Source organism: Protopterus annectens, chromosome 1.part2 (assembly GCF_019279795.1).
Source record: "Protopterus annectens isolate FY-2018-M chromosome 1.part2, PAN1.0, whole genome shotgun sequence".
Lineage (NCBI taxonomy): Eukaryota > Metazoa > Chordata > Ceratodontiformes > Protopteridae > Protopterus > Protopterus annectens.
In genome coordinates this window covers 168,387,888-168,407,818 of record NC_056727.1, presented here as the reverse complement: position 1 = coordinate 168,407,818, position 19,931 = coordinate 168,387,888, and the positions used below count along the sequence as shown (strand labels likewise).

The 19,931-nt window shown below is 43.2% G+C and overlaps 2 protein-coding genes across 2 annotated transcripts in view; one reads left to right on the top strand and one right to left on the bottom strand.

Moving 5' to 3' along the window:
* Nucleotides 1-19,931, top strand: part of NENF (neudesin neurotrophic factor) — a 1,081,512-nt gene that overhangs the window by 337,282 nt on the left and 724,299 nt on the right. The gene's annotated exons all lie outside the window — the stretch shown is intronic.
* Nucleotides 1-19,931, bottom strand: part of PACC1 (proton activated chloride channel 1) — a 245,467-nt gene that overhangs the window by 29,569 nt on the left and 195,967 nt on the right. Inside the window, exon 6 of the mRNA XM_044055402.1 lies at nt 18,748-18,855. Coding sequence (XP_043911337.1) covers nt 18,748-18,855 — 108 coding nt within the window. The remainder of the gene's footprint in view (nt 1-18,747; nt 18,856-19,931) is intronic.

Below are 19,931 nucleotides of genomic sequence, written 5' to 3'. Positions count from 1 at the left end.
CCGAAATACCAAAGTAGTATATGGTCGGTCAGTCAGGGGCGGCGATGACTCCAGTGTACTAATGCGCATGACCGACGTCATATCCTCAGTCTTTTCTTGCCCCAGATGTCAGAAGACCCTGAAAAGATAAGGCCAAAAACCAAAAACTCCCAAAATACCTGCACGAAAAATATATATACAATATATACACAATTAGCAGAATATAACCTCACCTACACAACCACCCCTAAACACAGAGGGGAAGGAGGGGACTGCAGCAATGTGGATCCTCGAACATCTACATTTATGGTAGGTACAAAACTGTACTATGTTCTTCATTCCACATTGCTGCAGTCCTAACGTAGAATCCCAAAGCAGAGGTAAGGGAGGCTGGCAAATCATAATGAAGCAGGAACTGACAACATGCCTTGCAAAATAGCTGTGGCAAAACCAGCCCTAGACTTAGAGTAGAGAGGAAGGTGATAATGCTTAGAGAAAGTATGCACTGAACTCTAAGTAGCTGCCTCCAAAATATCCTTAGTTGCCACCCTCCTTAGAAATGCTGTTGAAGTGGCAATAGCCCTAGTGGAATGAGGCCTAATCCCAGCTGGAATCTCCTTGCCATGATGGGAATAACAAAAAATGCAACACCCAATCCACCTAGAAATAGTTTGTTTTGACACAGGCTTGCCCTTTGAACTCAAAGCAAAAGAAACAAACAACTGCTGAGACTGCCTAAAATCCTTAGTCCTGCTCAAATAATAACAATAGCCTGTGTACATCTAAAGTGTGCAAAATCTTTTCCCCTTTATTTTGGGGATCTGCATAAAAGGTAGGCAAATGAATAGTTTGGTTTAAAGCCACACTAGAAACCACCTTAGGCATAAAGGAAGGATTAGTACGTAAAGATACCCTATCCTTATGAAAAATCAAAAGGCTCCACTGCCATAAGGGCCTGCAACTCAGAAACCCTTCTTGCAGAAGTAATGGCCAACAAAAGCAGTCTTCCATGACAAGTATTTCAATTCAGCAGTAGCCGCGGCTCAAAAGGTTGTAGAGTAAGTTTCTCCAACACAAAATTGAGATCCCAAGCAGGAGTAGGAGCTCTACGGGGGGTCTTATATTCTTTGCCCTCTAAGAAATTGCTTGAACAAAGGATAAACAATGGTGGGTCACAATCATAGTGAGCTGAAATTGCTGCAGCATGAATCTTAATGGAAGAGAAAGACAAACCTTTGTCCAGTAACTCAGTAAGATATTGAAGAGCCACACTCAAATTTGGCTCAGTAATCTCCAAATTGTTTGCTGCACTCCAAAACAAAAATCTCTTCCATTTTTCCACTTTCCTTGTACTAGGTCGTCTGGCTTCCATAATCACATTTAAAACTTGTTGAGGAAGCTGAGACCTGCTGTCTTTCAAAACAGAATATGCCAGGCTGTTAGATGTAGAGAGTGAAGCTTGACATTGAGCAGATGACCGTCCCTCTGAGACAACAGGCGTGGAATCAAGGGTAAAGGCCATGGAGGCTTCCTTACCAGACTCCTCAGTAATGGGTACCAGTGCTGCCGAGGCCAATCTGGAGCTATTAAAATCATCCTTGGCTTGTCTTGTCTGACCTTTAGAAGCACCTTTGGAAGAAGAGGCAGAGGTGGAAAGGCATACACATGAAGATTTTTCCAACTGAAAGAAAGAGCATCCACTTTCCAAGCTGTGTGATGAAATCCCTTCGTGCAAAACTTTGGCAGCTGGTGGTTTAGTGGAGAAGCGAACAGATCTATGTCTGGAGTTCCCCATGACACTGTCAGTTTTGAAATACATGAAGATCCAGTTTCCACGGGATCCATGATTTGTCTGCTTAATACATCTGCTAAGGAGTTCTGTGCTCCGGCAGAAACCTTGCCTGAAGAGTTAGTTGCAGACTGTCTCCCATAAAATCATTGCTTGTCTGCACAATGGGTAAGAATGTGTTCCCCCTTGTTTGTTGATGTACCACATGACAGTTGTGTTGTCTGTTAGAATCAACACCTGCCCTGGAAGAAGTAACTCCTTGAAAGCAATTAATGCAAACTGAACTGCTAACATCTCTTTCATGTTGATATGTAGATGCTGTAGTCTGGCAGGCCACTTGTCTTGTATCCACTTTCCATTTAGATGAGCTCCCCAAGCAATATCTGAGGCATCTGTCGTTAGAATCTGACTTGCCTCTGGCCGGGTCACAGAGAGTCCCTTGTTTAGGTGACATTCCTGAGCCCACCACAAAAATTCCTTTTGAATGCAAGGTATTATTTGAATGACAGTGTCCAAATCCTGGCAGTGCTGTGTCCACAGATTTTTGAGATACCATTGTAGCTTCCTCATATGCAGTTTGGCATTGGGAAGCACCAGAAGATGCCATGAACCCTAAGGCTTGAAGGACTGTCCTTGCAGTCAGCCGGACTGAAGAGATAGATGATGGAAGTAACTGGAAAGATTCTTTTGTTTGTCCGGGGTTAAAAGGCCATCTGGGCTGCTGTATTCAGTCTCACACCCAGAAAGCACATGTCTTGAGAGGGTACTAGACTGGACTTTATTTCGTTCACAGAATACCCTAGGCATCTTAGCACTGCTATGACATATTCCAGATGCTGTAGAAGATCTTCTTTTTCTTGAGCCAGAATCAGGCAGTCGTCCAAGTAAGGATAGATTTGGATTCCTTTTAGCCTGAAGTAAGCTATCACTGGAGCCAGAACCTTTGTGAATACTCTGGGCAGTAGATAAGCCAAAGGGCAATGCAGAGAACTGATAATGAGAATTTCCAGCTCGAAAAGCATACTTCCTGCAACTTAGTCTTATTGGCACATGAAGGTAAGCTTCCTTGAGATCTAAAGTTACCATCCAGTGATCTTTGCCCAGCAGAGGTAAAAGCTGTTGTAACGTCAACATTTTGAACTTGGGAATGTCCAGATAAGTGTTGAGGATAGATAAATCCAGAATTGGTCTCCACGTGTTCCCCTTCTTTGGTACTAGGAACAGGCGAGAATAAAATCCTAGGCCCCTTTCGGCACAGGAACTGACTGAATGGCCCCTATTTGGAGCAACAGAGAAATTTGCTTGTGAGCCTCTGTTCTTTGAAGAGGAGGAATGTCTGGCATGCCTTTGAAAGGAGGCAAGGTATGGAAATAAAACCTGTAACCGTGGTGAATAATATCCAGAACCCATCTGTCTTGAGTAATTAAATCCCAATTTTCTTTGAAAAGAGACAGCCTTCCTCCCAAAGGTGCTGCCAGGCAGCTGAAAAGGCAGGTCATTGGGTCTGCTTACTGAAATGACTGACCCCTGCCCTCACCAGAAGTCTGAGCAGGGGAACTCCCTGTCTAGGGGCCTAAAAGAACCCTGAGCTCTGCCCCCGTCTAGACCTAGACCCTAGACTGGGAATCATAAGCAGGATAAGTCCATCCCTTAGTAGGCCAATTTCTACTAAACTGCACCTGCAAAAATCTTTAACAGTTTGCATAGACTTAGCCTTGTCCTCCATGTTCTTCAAAACTGCTTCCACAGGCAGACCAAACAACACATCAGACTGTAAAGGAGCATCCAAAATCCTTGTCTTAACATGCTCAGCTAAATTCTGATCTCTCAGCCAGGCGTGCCTCTGAAGAACAGAACCAGTGGCAGCCACCCTGGAGGAGGCCTGCACAGCATCAAAACCACACTGCAAGGAATGTTTACCCACCTGTTCAGACACATGAACTAAATCCTGCAACTCTTTACACTCAATACCTTCAGCCAGAGCATCCACCTTAGATTTCAACTGTGAAAGAAGATAATTCTGATATTTTAACATGTGAAACTGACAATTCAAGCCCTCATGGCTAAAGTGGAAGAAGTATACACTTTCTTTCCCCATCTATCCAAAGCCCTTGCCTCTTTATCAGGAGGGACAGGATTTTTAACAACTGAGGCCTTCACACCTTTAGGCCCCTGAGAGACAGTTTCTGGGTCTGCCCTAGGACTCTTAAAAGATACTTATGAGCTTCAGGCACCCTATAATACCTATCCGGTTTAACTGGGGCAGGAGGCAAAGAATCAGGATTCAGGGAAGCCTCTGCAAACACATCTTCCACCACATTCAAAACAGGAGGTATAGCTAAAGGCCTATGCTGGGGTAAAACAAGAATTCCCTAAGCCTTTTCCTGGAATCAGAGAAATCTTGACCTTCCCATTTAAAATGCTCCCTCATGGAATGCAGAGTCTCTGAAAATGAAAAATCCTCAGGAGGAGAAGCAGAAGGAGTAGAATCATCCACATCAGAATCAGAATAAGGAGGGTACTCCTGCAAGTCTTCAGCAAGACTCGAAGCCTCCGAGCATTGCTCAAAACTCTCAAACTCAGGTTCCACCCTAGGCCTCTTATCAGGAGGGGCATAGAACCCCTAATCATAGTAATCAAATCCTCTGCCATTTTAAGCATATGTTTCTTAGGCAAAGATCCTGAAGCACTAGGAGAAACCCCACAGAAGCTAAACTTGGCCTGCCCCTCAAAGAAGCCTTGGAAACTGAAGGGAGGCTCTAACCACCTTAGGAAGAGAGGGAAGAACAGCCACCGGAGAGCTCCCTCAGCCTGGCCTACTTCCTGAGAGGATACATCCTGTAACAGTAAAGTCTCTCCTGAGACTCCAAAGAGACACCTGGCAAAACCTCCGGCTCCACTGAGCCTTCCAAAGAAGGACTGTCGGTTCCTCCTAGGCTTTGCTGCTTTATCTTTTTAGCCATTTTATAATTACAACGCTTCCCAAACACTAACCTGGCACAGTCTAACCTTCTCTTAATGTTTGTTAAATCTAGCACAAGAGCGGCATCCAACAACGTCGTGCTCAGGCCCTAAACAAGGTATACACAAAGTATGGTAATCCCTATGAGGTATCTGTTTCCCACAAGAAATACAGTTATTCACTTTTTCTGACATCCGGTCAAATACTGAGGCAAGAAAAACCAAAATATTCCCCACGGGTACTTAGCCAACTTTGATTCGGTCTGAAACTCTGACTTCAGAAACTTTCAGAACGCCAACCTGCACTAAAAGACTGAGGATATGGTACCCTCTGGACAGCGGACTACCCAATAGTTAGGACTGCAGCAATGTGGAATGAAGAACATCGGGGCAATGAGGATGACTTTGCTCCCCAGTTGACACGCTTTCTGTAAAAACTTTGGGACAAGAGGTAACGGAGGATAGGCATAAAGAAGACTGGGAGGCCAAGCCTGGACGAGAGTGTCTCTGGGGGATTCCCCCAGCGGGGGGGTTCAGAGCGAAGAACTCGCTGCACTTCGCGTTGGAAGGAGATGCAAAGAGATCGCAGCAAGGCTGGCCCCCACTTTAGAAAGATCTGCTCCGTTACTGAAGGATTCAGAGACCTCTTGTACAGCATCAGGATAGAATGGCTTAGCTTGTCTGCCAGAATTCTGGACTTTCCCGGAATGTGCGTTGCTACCAGAAAGTGACTGGTGGAGATCGCCCATTCCCAAACTCTCATGACCTCATGACAAAGGGGGTAGAATCTGGTCCCTCCCTGTTTGCTGATGTACCAGACCACCGACATGTTGTCAGTCTGAATTGCAATTTTTCCCAGAGAAAGAAAGGCTTGAAAGGCCTGCAACGTTAAAAGGACCGCTCTTATCTGTAGAACATTGATATGCAAACTGGTCTCGATAGGGGACCACATGCCTTGGACTGTCCTTCCCGAGCAATGCCTCCCCCCACCCTAGCTGGGAGGCGTTCGTGGTCACTGTGGCTTGGGCTGGGGCTGCAACAAATGGACGTCCCTCAAGTACTTCCAAAGAATGCATCCACCAAAAGAGGGACACCCTGCAGGCTTTGCTTATGCCTATCGGATGTGTCAGTGGAAGAACCAGCATAGACCATTGTACCGCAAGAGTCCACTGTAATACTGGAATATGCAAACAAGCACACGGAAGAAGTATAATTGCGGCCGCCATAGAGCCAAGGGCTTGCAACACTGCATCTGCTGACGGCAGATATGAGTGAAAAATGACAGTGACATGCATTTGTAGATTTCGAATTCTCTCTGAAGTTAGGAAGACTTTTGTCTGCAAGGGGTGTCTATCTGTACTTCTATGAACTCTATGACCTAGACAGGGTGTAGACGAGATTTGGCAATGTTGACTGTAATACCTAGATGATCCGCTAGATGTAGGAAATAGTCCCAGGCCTGACAAAATAGACACTTGGTGGAAGCAGCAAGGAGCCAATTGTCCAGGTATGGAAAGACCTGAATCACCTGAAGCCTCAGGTGAGCCGCTGCCGCTGCCATAACCTTGGTGAACACCCTGGGGGCTGTGGTGAGACCAAATGGTAGAGCTTGAAACTGATAATGATTGCCCCCTAGCCAGAAGCGAAGAAACCTCCTGGAGCTTCTGTGTATCTTTATGTGATAGTAAGCATCCTGGAGGTCTAACGAGCATGTCCAGTCCCTCTCTTGCAAGTAAGGCAGGATGGACTGTAACGTGACCATCCGGAACTTCTCTTTGGCAACGAACAGGTTCAGGGTTGACAGATCCAGAATGGGCCTTAAATCACCCGTCTTTTTTGGCACCAAAAAGAACCTGGAATAGATGCCCTATCTGGACTGATCTCGGGGGACGGATTCGAAGGCTCGCTTCTTTAGTAGCTTGATTACCACTAGTGCCGCTGCCTCCCTTTGCGCAGGTGGTACATCCGGGAGGTGTTTGGGTGGCACAGGGAGAGCCACAAAAGGGATTGTATAACCTCTGGATATGATCCGTAGCACCCAACAGTCTGACATGGACTCCCATGCCATCAAATGCAATGACAGGCAACCCCCGACTGCCTCCAGATCACAGCAGTTGGGCAACCCCTCAGGGCTGCTGCGTGGGCCTGTCTGAGAATGGTTCTCGAGACCCAAAATTCCTCGGACCCCCCTCTGCCCCTGGGCCGGTGTCTGTTTTGACCCCCCTCTGCCTCTAGGGGAAGACGAGCCCTGAGCGTCCTGGGAATACTGAGACTTCTGAAACCACATCTTCTTTTGCCCTTGCTGATTCCGAGAAAAAGATCTTTGAGGGTTCAAGAAGCAGATCCTGACGGCAGACAGTGTCTTCCCATCCTTCACGCTCTGGACTAACGTGTCACGGACGGTCTTACCAAAAAGGGAAGAGCTGTCATATCGGGCATTCACAAAGGATGCCTTAAAGGGCTCGAGAACTGACAATCTAAGCCAGGTGTGATGCCTCATGGCAACTCCGGACCCAGCCGCCCTAGCCGCTCCCTTGGTGGCGTGCAAGAGAAGGCACATGGACATATTTGAGACAACTTACAGGGTGGCCATCCTCACGGAGAATGTATTTTTGTCCTCCTGCGATGTGGACCCAAGGGGCAACTCAGCAAGTTCCTTAACAAGGTTGCGCTGCAGTCAGATAACGTGGGTCAAGTAGTTCAGCGCCCTTACAGAAAAGGTTGCTGATGCATACACACGCTTCCCTAGGCGGTCCATCATCCTGGACTCTTGTTTGGGGGGGATGGACTGTGGAACTCTCCTGAGCTAGTTCCTTTTTGGTGACTGCTGCTACCACCATAGCATCTACAGGGGACCCTTTATTCCAGGCAGGTCTGTCCGAAGGAGGGCTTAAAATTTTATCAGGGTGCCTTGGAATAGGCTCCATGGTGTCCGGTTCCTTCCAAGCCCACAAAGTGATTAAGTCCACCAAAGGATCTGTGGGGGATGGGACACCCAGGAGGTAGATGGGCCTGTGCCGAAGGCCTCCAGGTACACCGACTTGTCCGAGGAAGGTTTTGGAGCAGACCAGCCTCCCCGCTGGTGTAAAAGTTCCATTATGTCTCCAAAGGAGACATCCTTGGGAGGTGATCTGGGGGAATATTCCCCTTCCTCCAAGTCGGTGTCCTCCGTGAGGGACTCTGGGGAGGAGTCCAAGTGCCTCCTCTTCCTCTTGCATGCATGCTTCCGAGGGACCTCTCCGGTGGGGCTCTCTGGAGAAGGCTCGCAAGCTGCCTGATGTTCCTCAAGGGGAACCATCTGGGCTCTTCGAGCGCGAGCTGTTCCTGTGGTAAAATGATGGGAGTCGCACCCAGACCAGGGGTAGTCGGGGTGGAATCTGAAGAAATAGTCAGGGGTCTCGATCCAATGGAGAGAGCCCTTTCCACTGCATCGAACTCTGAGGGAGAGCGAACTTCCTGGGACCCTAGCACGGCAGCTGCTCTCCCGGGATCCGACGAGGGGATCGGAACCAGTCCTGAAGGAGACAGAGTGCTGAGGAGATGGCCTCGACCCGACAAGGTCGGAGTAGATGGGAAAACTCCACCCCCTCAAATCCGACATCCAGGCTACAGCTCCGAGAGCCGCTCGGATCTGAACGAGTCGGATCCAACGTGCTCAAGGTAACTGCTGTTGTCGAGGTAGCAAATACCATCGGCGCTGACCCCCTGATTCCAAAGTCCTTCTGATCCAGATACTCCGAAGCAGACGGTCAGATCGGAGAAGGAGAAATAGGTGAAAAGAAGGGGAGCGAGCTACCCCCTCCAGAGGGAGAGGGAGCTGGTAAGACTCCCGTCTGGATCTGCGTCCTAATAAACCTCATCATTTTATCCATGTCAGATTCCAAAAGGCTATGGGTGGACTGCGACGAGGCTACGGACTCCGACTTAGCTGGTCGGTGTACCGAAGCCCCGGAAGATGACCTAGGCTCCTCCGGCTACGGAGACAAATGAGGTGATCGGCGCCGAGGGAGGTAAGGTATAGAAACAACCTGCACCTTAGGAGGAGTCCCCACTGGGGCAGAACGATCCGGGGACCTCTTTCTGTGTCTGTCACCTTTGTGCTCTCTCTCTCTCTCTTGTTTCTTCAGTTTTATGGTGTCCCCATCCCCTGGCCTGGAAGTGGGAGGTTGAGTCCCAGCCTTGGAGGGAGAGACAGAGAGACAGGGAACTACTGAGACCAGAGATGCGGTCACAGCTGTGGCTGCCAAAGAAGAAGGGACTACCTCAGAAGCAGGGAGGCCCTTCATAATAAGTTTAGCCCTGTGGTCTCTCAGAGCTCGCGGGTTAAAACCCGCACAAATGCTGCAGTCTGTTGAAAGGTGGGCTGCACCTAAGCAGACAACACAGAGAGTGTGGCCATCGGCAGGTGACAACTTATGGCCACACTCTGTGCATTTCCCAAACACCTGTTTCGGTTGATCAGCCATACTAAGAAAAGCACGATGGCCTAAGTTAACCCCCTACCAATCCACACACACACAAAAACAGATGGCTGAGGGAAAGGAGAGAACTACCTTTTTTTTTTTTTGAACATGACGCACCAGCGAGGGGGAGGAAAGGGGAACTTACACCACTAACTAATCCTACACAAACAGCAAAAACACTTGCCAAAAAACACTCAAAGTTACTCACAATACCCGGAGCTCGGAGATCACTATGCAAATGCAAACGCGGCAAATGGGATCTGGGGGAAGGAAGGTGGTGGTGGTGGTGATGGGTAGGGGAGGAGCTTGGAACAGATGCTTGTGAACTTGCCGGCTCGGATCAGAGTCAGATCTGTAACCCATAGGTTAAAGACCAAATGAAGTAAACTACTTTAGATCGGGTGAATTATGGTTTAAAATGAGGACATTTGCACACAACTATTTTTTTTTTTTTTTTTTTAAGGAAAGAGGATGAAAGAAGAAAGTTAAAAATTTGAAGACCTGTGTCATTATGTAATGTTGATAAAACTTATTATGAAGATTTTTAAGATTAGGTTTGAAAAGGTCATCAAAATTGTACAGGATGGAATATATGGGCTTAGAGACAGGAATACAAAATACATTCTTATTCTACTTAAGGATATAGTGGAATTTATTAAGGGAGGCTATGGGAGTATGTCATATTATTAAAGCATATGATGTTACGCATTTCCATTTGTGGAACATTTTGAAACAAAACAAGATTCCAGAAAAGGCTGCTGAGTTTCTTAGGGGATCTATGAAAATACGTGGGTTAGAGTGTTAAAGGAGCTCAGGATGAGTAAGGATGATGGATAACAGTGCCCCATCAGTAGTGTTTTTCTAGAATAATAATAAATGTAGCAATACGGAATGTGAGTGAATTATAAAGGATACAAGAGTATATATTCATAGTAAAGTTATGTTACCTAAGATGCTGAATTATGCAGGTGATTTAGTGTTAATAGTAAAAATATGGTGTGGGGAAGAGTGGGTATGAATGAGTTCTTTGCAAAGATGAAAACAGAGGGATAGTCTTTTAGTAAAAAGAAGGGCAAGAAGTTTGGAGCTGCTGTAAGGACAGGTGGAATATGTTTTATTATGAAAGCAGCACAGACAATAGGAATACGATCTGGTGGTCAAGAAGCAGTAGAAGGGAAAGGACTGCTGAGTGAAGTTAAACATACATTGGGTGCCTGGAAGTCTTTTAATTTAGCATTCAGTAAGAAAGTATACCAGAATCATCCAGCTTAGTAAACTGAGCTATGCTGGTGGTGTTTACATCCTTTCATATGTTTGGAAAGGAGAGTTGCTCGAAATTACCTATGGAATAATTTGGGGGGGGGGGGCTAAGCTGAATCCTATAAAGAGGGATGTATTCCATAATAAAAAGGAGACAGTGGACTGACGCTGGTTAATCCTTTGCTGTATCTATCTTTGTTGTATTTACTTTGGGTTATAAAAGTTATACACTATGATAAAAGAAAAAAGTACAGTTTTGTACCTACCATAAATGTAGATGTTCGAGGATCCCCATTGCTGCAGTCCTTACTATTGGGTATAGTCCGCGTCCAGTCGGCCCGAATACCAGAGTATAAGGCTGACGTCTGTTTAGTAGCAAGGATGTTAGATGTAAGATATCAGAATTTTTTAAGATGGTATGAAGTAGAAAGAGTAAGTATTGGAACGGTGCTGGAAGATCGATGAGTATTATAAAATGACAAGACAAAAGATTAGCATAGAGGAGCTATGAAACACAGATAGTGCTGGTGTAAGCAAATCATGAAGAAATTTTAACAGATCCTTAGGAAGGACTGGCAGATGGTAAAACAGAGGCAAATAACTTAAGGACAGTGAGCTTTGGTAATATTTGTGATTTTATACTGCATATTTCACTGAATAAATTGCTTGTTAAGACATTAATGATATATAAACACCATGAAGAAATGAAGTCCAATACGGTATGGAAGAAACCAGTATTAATTTCTTTACAGAGTGTGAGAGGGCTAAACAATTTGGAATGCATATTAAAAATATATGGGAAGTTGAAGGGGAAAAAGAAATAGGTATGAATATGGTTTCTATGGCGAATACACATTTGTTGAAGTGTAAGAATGAACATGTGGGCAGAAAAATGTGTGCAATTTTTTGTAAGCAAGTATTTTATAATAGAAAGTTGAATGTTGCAGAAATAAAGAGGACAATAAAAGTTTTTGTCTTGGGTAAAAGGGTGGGGGTTATGAGTATATAAAATGAGGACTGTAAATTTGTATGTCCTGTCTGAAAATGTAGTATATGTAACTGTAGGTCTAAATACGATGGTTTTAATAAAGACACACTAGTATTTTTAAGCAAAGTTATGGTATCTTTTATATCTATCTCAGTTACTAGTAACTCAAGCACATGGGATGTCTGTTTAATGTCTCCTCAGAAGGATGGTACCTCAGGACTACAGTACCCTCATTACCCTGCACTGTAATTTCAATATTGGAAAAGTAATTCTACCACTGGGTGTGGCAACAGAACCTATGGCCTTCTAGTCTTTCAACACATTTGCTCAACGACTCTTGGAATTCATAAATCCCAGCACCTTGGATCAACTTATCCATACCCCCACCAGGGGCACCAATATCCTAGACCTGGTCATTACCAACATGGGCGACTGATGTGCCACACCAGAGGTCAGCTCCTCGTTGGTCAGATCCGACCATAAACTGATCACCCTAGACATCCACATCCCGTCCCCACCCCACCCCCCCCGTTAAGGTAACCATTGTAAAAATCTTCTCCAAAGCCAACTTCATGCTTCTCAAGACAGAAATGGCAAACTTCACGACACCCATTCAGACAGAAAGTAGAAGTACGACTGCTGAATCTTACACCAATGAACTGTATGAGCACATACATGAGTGCATGGATCATGCCATCCCAAAAAGAACCAAAATGCTCTGCTCCAAAAAACAGAAACCAATCTGGTGGTCCCCTGCCATAAACAAACCTACAACAGAAGGAAGAAACTGTTGCAAAAAACAGTAAAGTCCTAAGATTGGAAAAACTCCCTTGTCAGCCTCAGTAAGAAGCTGAGATCCCTCATAACAACCTCCAAAGCTAGTTATGAAAACAAAATCACCACAGATTCTAAAGGTAACCACAAGGGATTCTATAGTTATGTCAAGAATCTCAAAGGCAACACTCAGATCTGCTTTGAGTTACAGCACAATGGCACTGAATATACAGAACCAACTGATATTGCCAACATCCTGCAAGATAGGTTCAGTGCTAACTTCACCCCCCTCTCACTCCCTAAAAGGCCTATCTCAATACTGGAAGGATACCAAGTCCCGGTAATCACAGCCGCACAGGTAAAAACCGCACTGTCCAAAGCCAAGAATACAGCATCCATACAACATCCCGGGGTGTGTTCTGCATGGCCTGAAAAACAAATTGGCACCCCACCTAAGTACCATGTTTAATCAGAGCCTCACTTCAGGCTTTGTGCCTACTGAATGGCGCACAGCTACAGTTATCCCACTCCACAAGGGGGGATCCACCACGGACCCCAGGAACTACCACCCCATTAGCCTGACAAGCCTGATCTGCAAAGCCAAGGAATGTATCATCATGGAACTTATAAACAAAGACATAGGTAACCTTCAAACTATGGCCCCCACTCAGTTTAGGTTCATGAAAGGCAGATCATGTCTCCTAAACTTGATAGACTTCTTTGAAGCAATCACCAGAGCTGTGAATAAGGGTAAAGTGGTTCACACAGCCTATCTAGACCTCACCAAGGCATGTGACACCATCCCCCACTCTGGAATCATAGATAAACTCACTAAAATGGGGATAAATCTCTATGTCATGTGATGGGTTGCCAAATGGCTCACTGACACAACCCACACCATGAAAGTAGCCGACTCTAAATCCAACTCCAGACCAGTGACAAGTGGAGTACCATAGGTTTCAGTCCTGGGTCCACTCCTGTTTGGCATCTACTTCTCTGAAGTTCAGGCCAACACAGAGGGTCTATGGCTAACAAAATGCGCAGACTGCAAACTGGGAACCATTATTGAATCCGCAAATGATGTGGGCATTCTACAAAAGGGCCTCACTGAGACAGATGCCTGGTGTCAAAACCATGGCCTCAAGCTCATTGCCAAAAAACGCATAGTCATCCCTTTTGGGAAAAACCCTGTGCCCATGAACTACCACATAAGCGGTAGTCCACTCAAAATTGAAAGTGTGATAAGAGACCTAGGGACACAGGTGGACAGTAGTCTCTCCTTTGATAATCACATCGCCACAGTAGTCAGGGAATCCTTCTATGTGGCACACCTCATCACAAAAGGTTTCACATCCAGAAAAAAGGAGGTCATTGTTCCTCTCTACTCATCCCTCATTAGAACTATTATAGAGTACAACACCCCGTTTGGTATGTACCTCACAAAACATTTACAACAACTGGAAAGGCCATAGAAATACCTCACGAAGAGGATCACTGGCCTCAAAGAGATGCCCTAAGCAGACCGTCTCAAAAAAACTCCAGCTCTACTCCGTCGCATATCACCTACTCAGAGGTGATCTCTGCCTAACATACAAAGTCGTGTCAAACCCAGAGCTGTTGGGCATGCTACACTTACAGAAATCCCAATCCCTCTGAGCCACACGCTCCTGGGACCTAAACTTTGTCACCACAATAAACAAAACAAGCTGGAGGAATAGGTTCTTGTCCCAGAGACTCCCCAAACTTTGGAACAGATGGCCCATTCATGTCAAGCAGAGCACCTCATTAGCCTTCTTTAAGAAAAATCTTGACGATTGGATGGGGAATAGCAAACTCACCCTGGGGATCACTTTTTGGGTGGTGTAAACCAGGAAATCTTTATGGCTAGGCTTGTACAGGCCCTAGGGCCGATAGCCTAGTACCCACCTATGAACTTATGAACATCAAAGGCGACAGTGATACAAGTTGAGTCAGTGACAGTGTTGCTAACAAGGTTTCAGAGGCAGGCATGCTTGGAATTTTAATTTGGTTTTGTGTAGCTGATTATGGACATAGTATATATAACCAAGATATATAGCCTAGGTATGTAAAAGAACTTATTTGGATGGGGTACTTTTGAGTATATTATGATACTCTGTTAAAAAAAGCAGTGTTCAAGCTTGCTCAAGGGACAAAATAAAATTGTTAACATAGTTATAAAGTGTTTATCTCTACACTAGCTAAAATAATGTCAAACGTGTTGCCAACAATGACAGATATGGGTCAATGTGGTTTTGTGGAGAATATTATAGTCATAAAGTATTACATTCATAAAGTTGTAGAAAGTATTCTAAGACCTAAATTAACATGAGAATGGAGAAAGGAGCTTATCTAAACAATCCTCAGTTAGTTTGGGATTGACTGTGGAGTTGCCTGGTAACAGAATATTTTTTATTTATATTTTATTTTTTACTGCTCTTTTTCATTGTTTGTATGAAGAAAGGGATAGCTTTTAGACAAGAAGATTTACGTTGATTTATATTTTGTTATTTTTACCACTAATGTTCACCACTTGTTGTTAGAAAGGAATAGGTTTTAGAGAGGCAAACTCTAGCCATCCCAAGGGTCCTAGTCAGCTATAAATTTAGACAGACTGCAGAGAAGACAATCTAGAGCTTATTTGAACCAATCCTATTTTGCTTTGTAAGTTACTGATCTTTATTGTTAAAAAGTGGTCCGACTGCGAACGATAGTGAGCAACAGCTACTGCTTGCACTTGTGTGCGATGTAAAGGAATATCAGTTTTTGTGTGACTTTCATAACTGGTACAGTCAGAGCAATGGCTTTATTCTACTTAATTTAATATTTATTTGTGTATTGTTTGTGTGACTTTTCTCACAGAAGTGGATATAAAATCTCTGTGGATTCTGTGGTAACCAATTTTGATTATCCCTTTCTTTTAGAATTTTTTATTCATTTGCAGTTAAAAATAGATTCCTTAAATGAGTATGCCAGTAATGACTTCCTAAAGCAGCAGTATCTTGTACTGTGTACTAAATGCTATGTATATTTAAAGGTATCACCTGATAACACTGGTGATCTGTGTTCCTCATGTCAAACGCTGGATGATTTGCTTACCATTGTTAGTAATAAATCTGATGACAATTGCACTTGTCAGTCTTCCCCTTCTGATGAACTGATCAAAGGCACGCTACCCACCTCTCAAAACTCTGACTCTGGGTACAATACCCAAATGCCTCCGAAAGTATGACATCTACTGGAGGATCATCAGTCTCATTAACTCAGTCTTTTCCATACAAGTTCTGTAAAACAGCGGTCATCACACTTGTTTTGCATGCAGAAGGTCCTTGGTTCAACACCCTGAAGCCATTAGAGTTCTCCAGCATGGAAGATTAAGGTTATGAGCTGTTAACAAATTGTTTCCTGTAATCCAAGGTTTAATTGTGTCAGCCCTCTTTTGCAAACTTGTGTGAGTCTAAGTAACTCACTTAATCAGCAATAACAATACGCTCACCACTGGTCTCCTGGAGTGCATGCCTGGTAAATACCTATGAATTTATAAAGACCCTACACTACCAATACATGTCCAAAAACCCGCCCCCAGCTTCTTGCTGCAGTACAACTCCTCCCAAACAAAGTTTCCTATTTCACCGCTCTGTACAACTTTAAACCTATGTGCAACCCCACAGCCTCCTCCATCTGCTCTCTAACCATCACTACCACAGGCTTCTAGGAATTATATTTTAAATCTGTTCCATACTAAGCTCCTCCAATAAACTGTCTTGGTAGCATTCTGTTACATCCACTGACAGCAGAGTGCAATCTTCTGATTATAAATTTAAAATCCATTTCTGTTCTTGCTCAACTACTCTTGAATAATTCCCACAACACCTGAGCCAGTATTCCAAAACAAGTAGGAGGAGACTCGGCAACATATGCCAGCCATATGCTATCTGTGATTCTGACTCCAATGGATCTGATACCCCAACATTCAACCGTTATTCTGAACACTATACAGTGTCCTTATGTATCTACTAAAATCCTCATCCCATACCCTTCTACCCAGAACTGCAAATAAAAACTCTCAAGTCACACTAAAAAAGGCTTTCTAAAGATCAAGGAAGACTACACCTGCTTGTTTTCCTACTGTTACTCTCCATTCCACAAAATCCTGCACTAATCTCCCATGATCCACAGATAATCTTCCCTTTACAAAACCAGCAGGAGATGGAAAGATGAGCTTTTGAATAATTATCTCTGATATTCTTGTCTTCGATTGAAATGTTGGCACTCGAAATTCTGAGTGCTACCACGCCACAAAAAAAAAAAAAAAAAAAAAAAAGACAACAACACAAGAGAAGAGCAAATCTTCAAAATCATTCTTCTTACAACTTCTTAGCCCCCATGCACCCCACACACACTCCCGAACTTATATATATATATAGATATATATATATATATATACATATATATATATATATATATATATATATATATATATATATATATATATATATATATATATATGTATGTATACCAGCTCCAAGATTACCATACCTCAGAGAAAAGGAAATATTCAGAGAAATGGCATCTCGGACTTTCCATTCTTTCAGCCACTTAGTCTCTGTATTTCGCAACCTGGTCTAGCATTTCAAATGCTTACTGCCCTCGCTCTAGGAATTATTTTCATAACTGTATTGCACAATGAGAGAGGCGTATATTTTTCTAGGCCCTGTGGTTTCCCAAAGCTCTTCAAAAACACAGCTACCTTGGTCTCTTCCAAATGATGTCAGAAAAGTACATAACATCAACATTACCTTCAAATGTTTTCAGCACTACTGTTCTGTAAATACCATTTGGAAATCTATCTAATCTTTCATACTTTCAGTCTTCTGATATCAAAATATTGCCATCACTTCATCCTTCCCAAGATTCCTATGCAAAACCGACATTACTCCTGCTTTAATATACTCTCGTCCAGCCTTCAATGAGCTCTGTCAGCCCCATCTACCCCATTTTTTTCTATACAAGTACTAACATTCTGCAAAGCAATTCATAAAATCCCCTCCTTCCATTACTCAAATTCCCTACCAGGTCATCAGTGCCTTTACACTTGCCTCCTGTCTCTTATCTTTCAACCTACATACTGAAGGTATGTTATTGTTTACCATTTAACACATCTTTTACCCAATTTGACCTCCAGGAAACCCCCTCCTATTCTACCCTTTCCTTTAATACCTTCATTTTTACCAAATATCCTCTACCTTCCCATACCCTTAGTATCCCACTTTTCTGCGGCTTCAGCAGCTGCTATTCCACTGTCCCTATCCTCTCCCTTTCTACTTGCTGTGCATTTCCATAATGCTTTTTGGCTGGCATAATGGTTAGGGTATTTACCTTACAGTACAGACACAAGGTACAGCGTTTGATTCTCAGCTTTGAGGAATTGGCTTGGCTTAAAATATCTCACAAGTGCAGCTAGCTTAGTACTTGCCTATAAGGACCATCAATGTGTCACTCCAAGTCAGTTTTAATCCATTCAAAACTCAACTCCTCCAATCCTTTCCCAAGCATTTTCCTTCATCACCTCATCCATTCTGAATATCAGACATAATGTCATAGGAATCCCTAGGATTTCATCATCAACCCCCCTCATCTGCCCATTCTCCAGTCACACCATGCTGATCAAAGCATGATCCAATAAACGTAACTTCACTTCACAATATCTATCTTTTCAAGATTCCCAACGGTAATCAAATCTCCCACATCTTGTCCAAATTACTTGCTGGTTTACATCTATTACTCAAAAACTACACTCTCTTCTATCACCCCCATTTCATCCTCCAACCACTTCTACCCTTTCCAAACCCAACCTCAGTTCCCTCTGGCAATCCATATAATGGTGAGTACGCCTCATGAAGTCTGTCCAACCTCTGATTCAGGACCACAAGAAACTGCCCCCAGCATGGGTTTAAGAATAAACCCATTAAACATTATTTTGATTGCTTTATGTCTTGCTTCTTTCACATTTAAAGGACTGATGCTGCACAAGCAAAATTATACACTTCTGCCAAAGAAGGACAATAATCCATATTCAATGGAGCCAGGCAAATTTATTTACTGTGAGATATAGAAACTCTTCAAAGATCTTAACAGTATGGATTATCCTCTTCACAAACAAAATCAGATTAGTAAAAAGGACAAAACTATTATGTATATAAGTTACAGGCTGTGTCCATACCATGAGTTTTAAACCTGCATAACTGATCAGTATTCCCAACAGTTCATATCAATAGCTCCAGAATCATCGGCAGCAATAGAATTGTTCGGTTCTTCCTACTGTGGCTGATCTACAAGCCACCATTAGCACTAAAAATAATGTTGTCTACATCATCAAAACAATTCCCACTTTTATTTCTAGTCTCTATGTTGGAAGAAGCTAATTCCTTGAATTCTGTAGCCTCACATATGACTACTTGATGAACACAGACTGTAAGGATGTTTCTGGAATGAAGAGAATAAATCACACTCACATCTTGGACTTCCTGAATAAAAGGATCTTTCCATTCAAATACAACAAAGAATAGACGGTCGCTGCGTTCTGATGGCTGCCGCCGATCGTTATAGCTCACCACACTGGACTGTAATTATAGTAATAAAAGAAAGAAACAGAAAAATTAGTAATACAGTCCACTTAATGCTTTAAAACCATTATTATTTACTCAGGTAAGTAAACTTACTTGTAAGGATGCTTTTCAGCCATGAACAAGACAAAATAGACAAAAATACAGGGATTAAATGACAGCTGACAAGCAGATAAAGTAATGACTAGAATGCAGAAGTCAATACCAGAGTATAAGATTATTATACGAGCTACCTGATTAACTGAATACAGGCATCAAAACTGACAAGTGCTATCAATGATGGGTAACAAAAAATGACATCTGTTATGTTCTCAGGATCATAATCAAAAATGTATTTTTTTTTTACTTGTAGTGATCACAAGAGTTACTTAAGTTAGGGATGCAGAGGGCACACCTTCCTGACAGGGGTTTGGGCTTGGACATTCACAAAAATGTGGTTATTTGAGTATTTAGCATTTTCTGTGAACTGTGGTTTAGACTGGAATGATGTGATGGCTTTGGTGAATCTACTGGCAGCCAGATATTAAACATCCACAAGAATACTGCAGTCTGGAGTTAGAAGATAAAACTCCTCACTTAAAGAGTTTCCTAGAGCATTCATATAACACAACTTTAGCACATAGAATTAAGGCTAACAACTGCCAATGAGATTCATCTTGTAGTCCTGGATTTGATTCCTTAGTGGTTCTGAATAAGTCAGTTAACCAGACAATGCTCTTGGGATGTCCTTAAAAAGAGGAACATTAGCATACTAGGTTTAGCCAGTTTACAACAAACTAAGTTACAAAACAAACATAAAAATCACTCAGCAAAATGACAGAGCCAAACAACTCAACAAACACGTAAAAAACAAATTTTACATCCTAGTCATTAGAGACAAGTATTACAGATTCCCCACTGCCTGGCCAGTGGCATCTGTTATCTGCAAGTAAATTTACTTCTACACTACACAAAATCATCTCTATATTTGGAATGCCAAAGGTAGCGAAGTCCTACAGTGGACCAGTGCTTAAAAGCTCCCAGTTTAAGCATGTTTGTCAAAATGTTAGGATAGAACACAAGAAAATCCCATC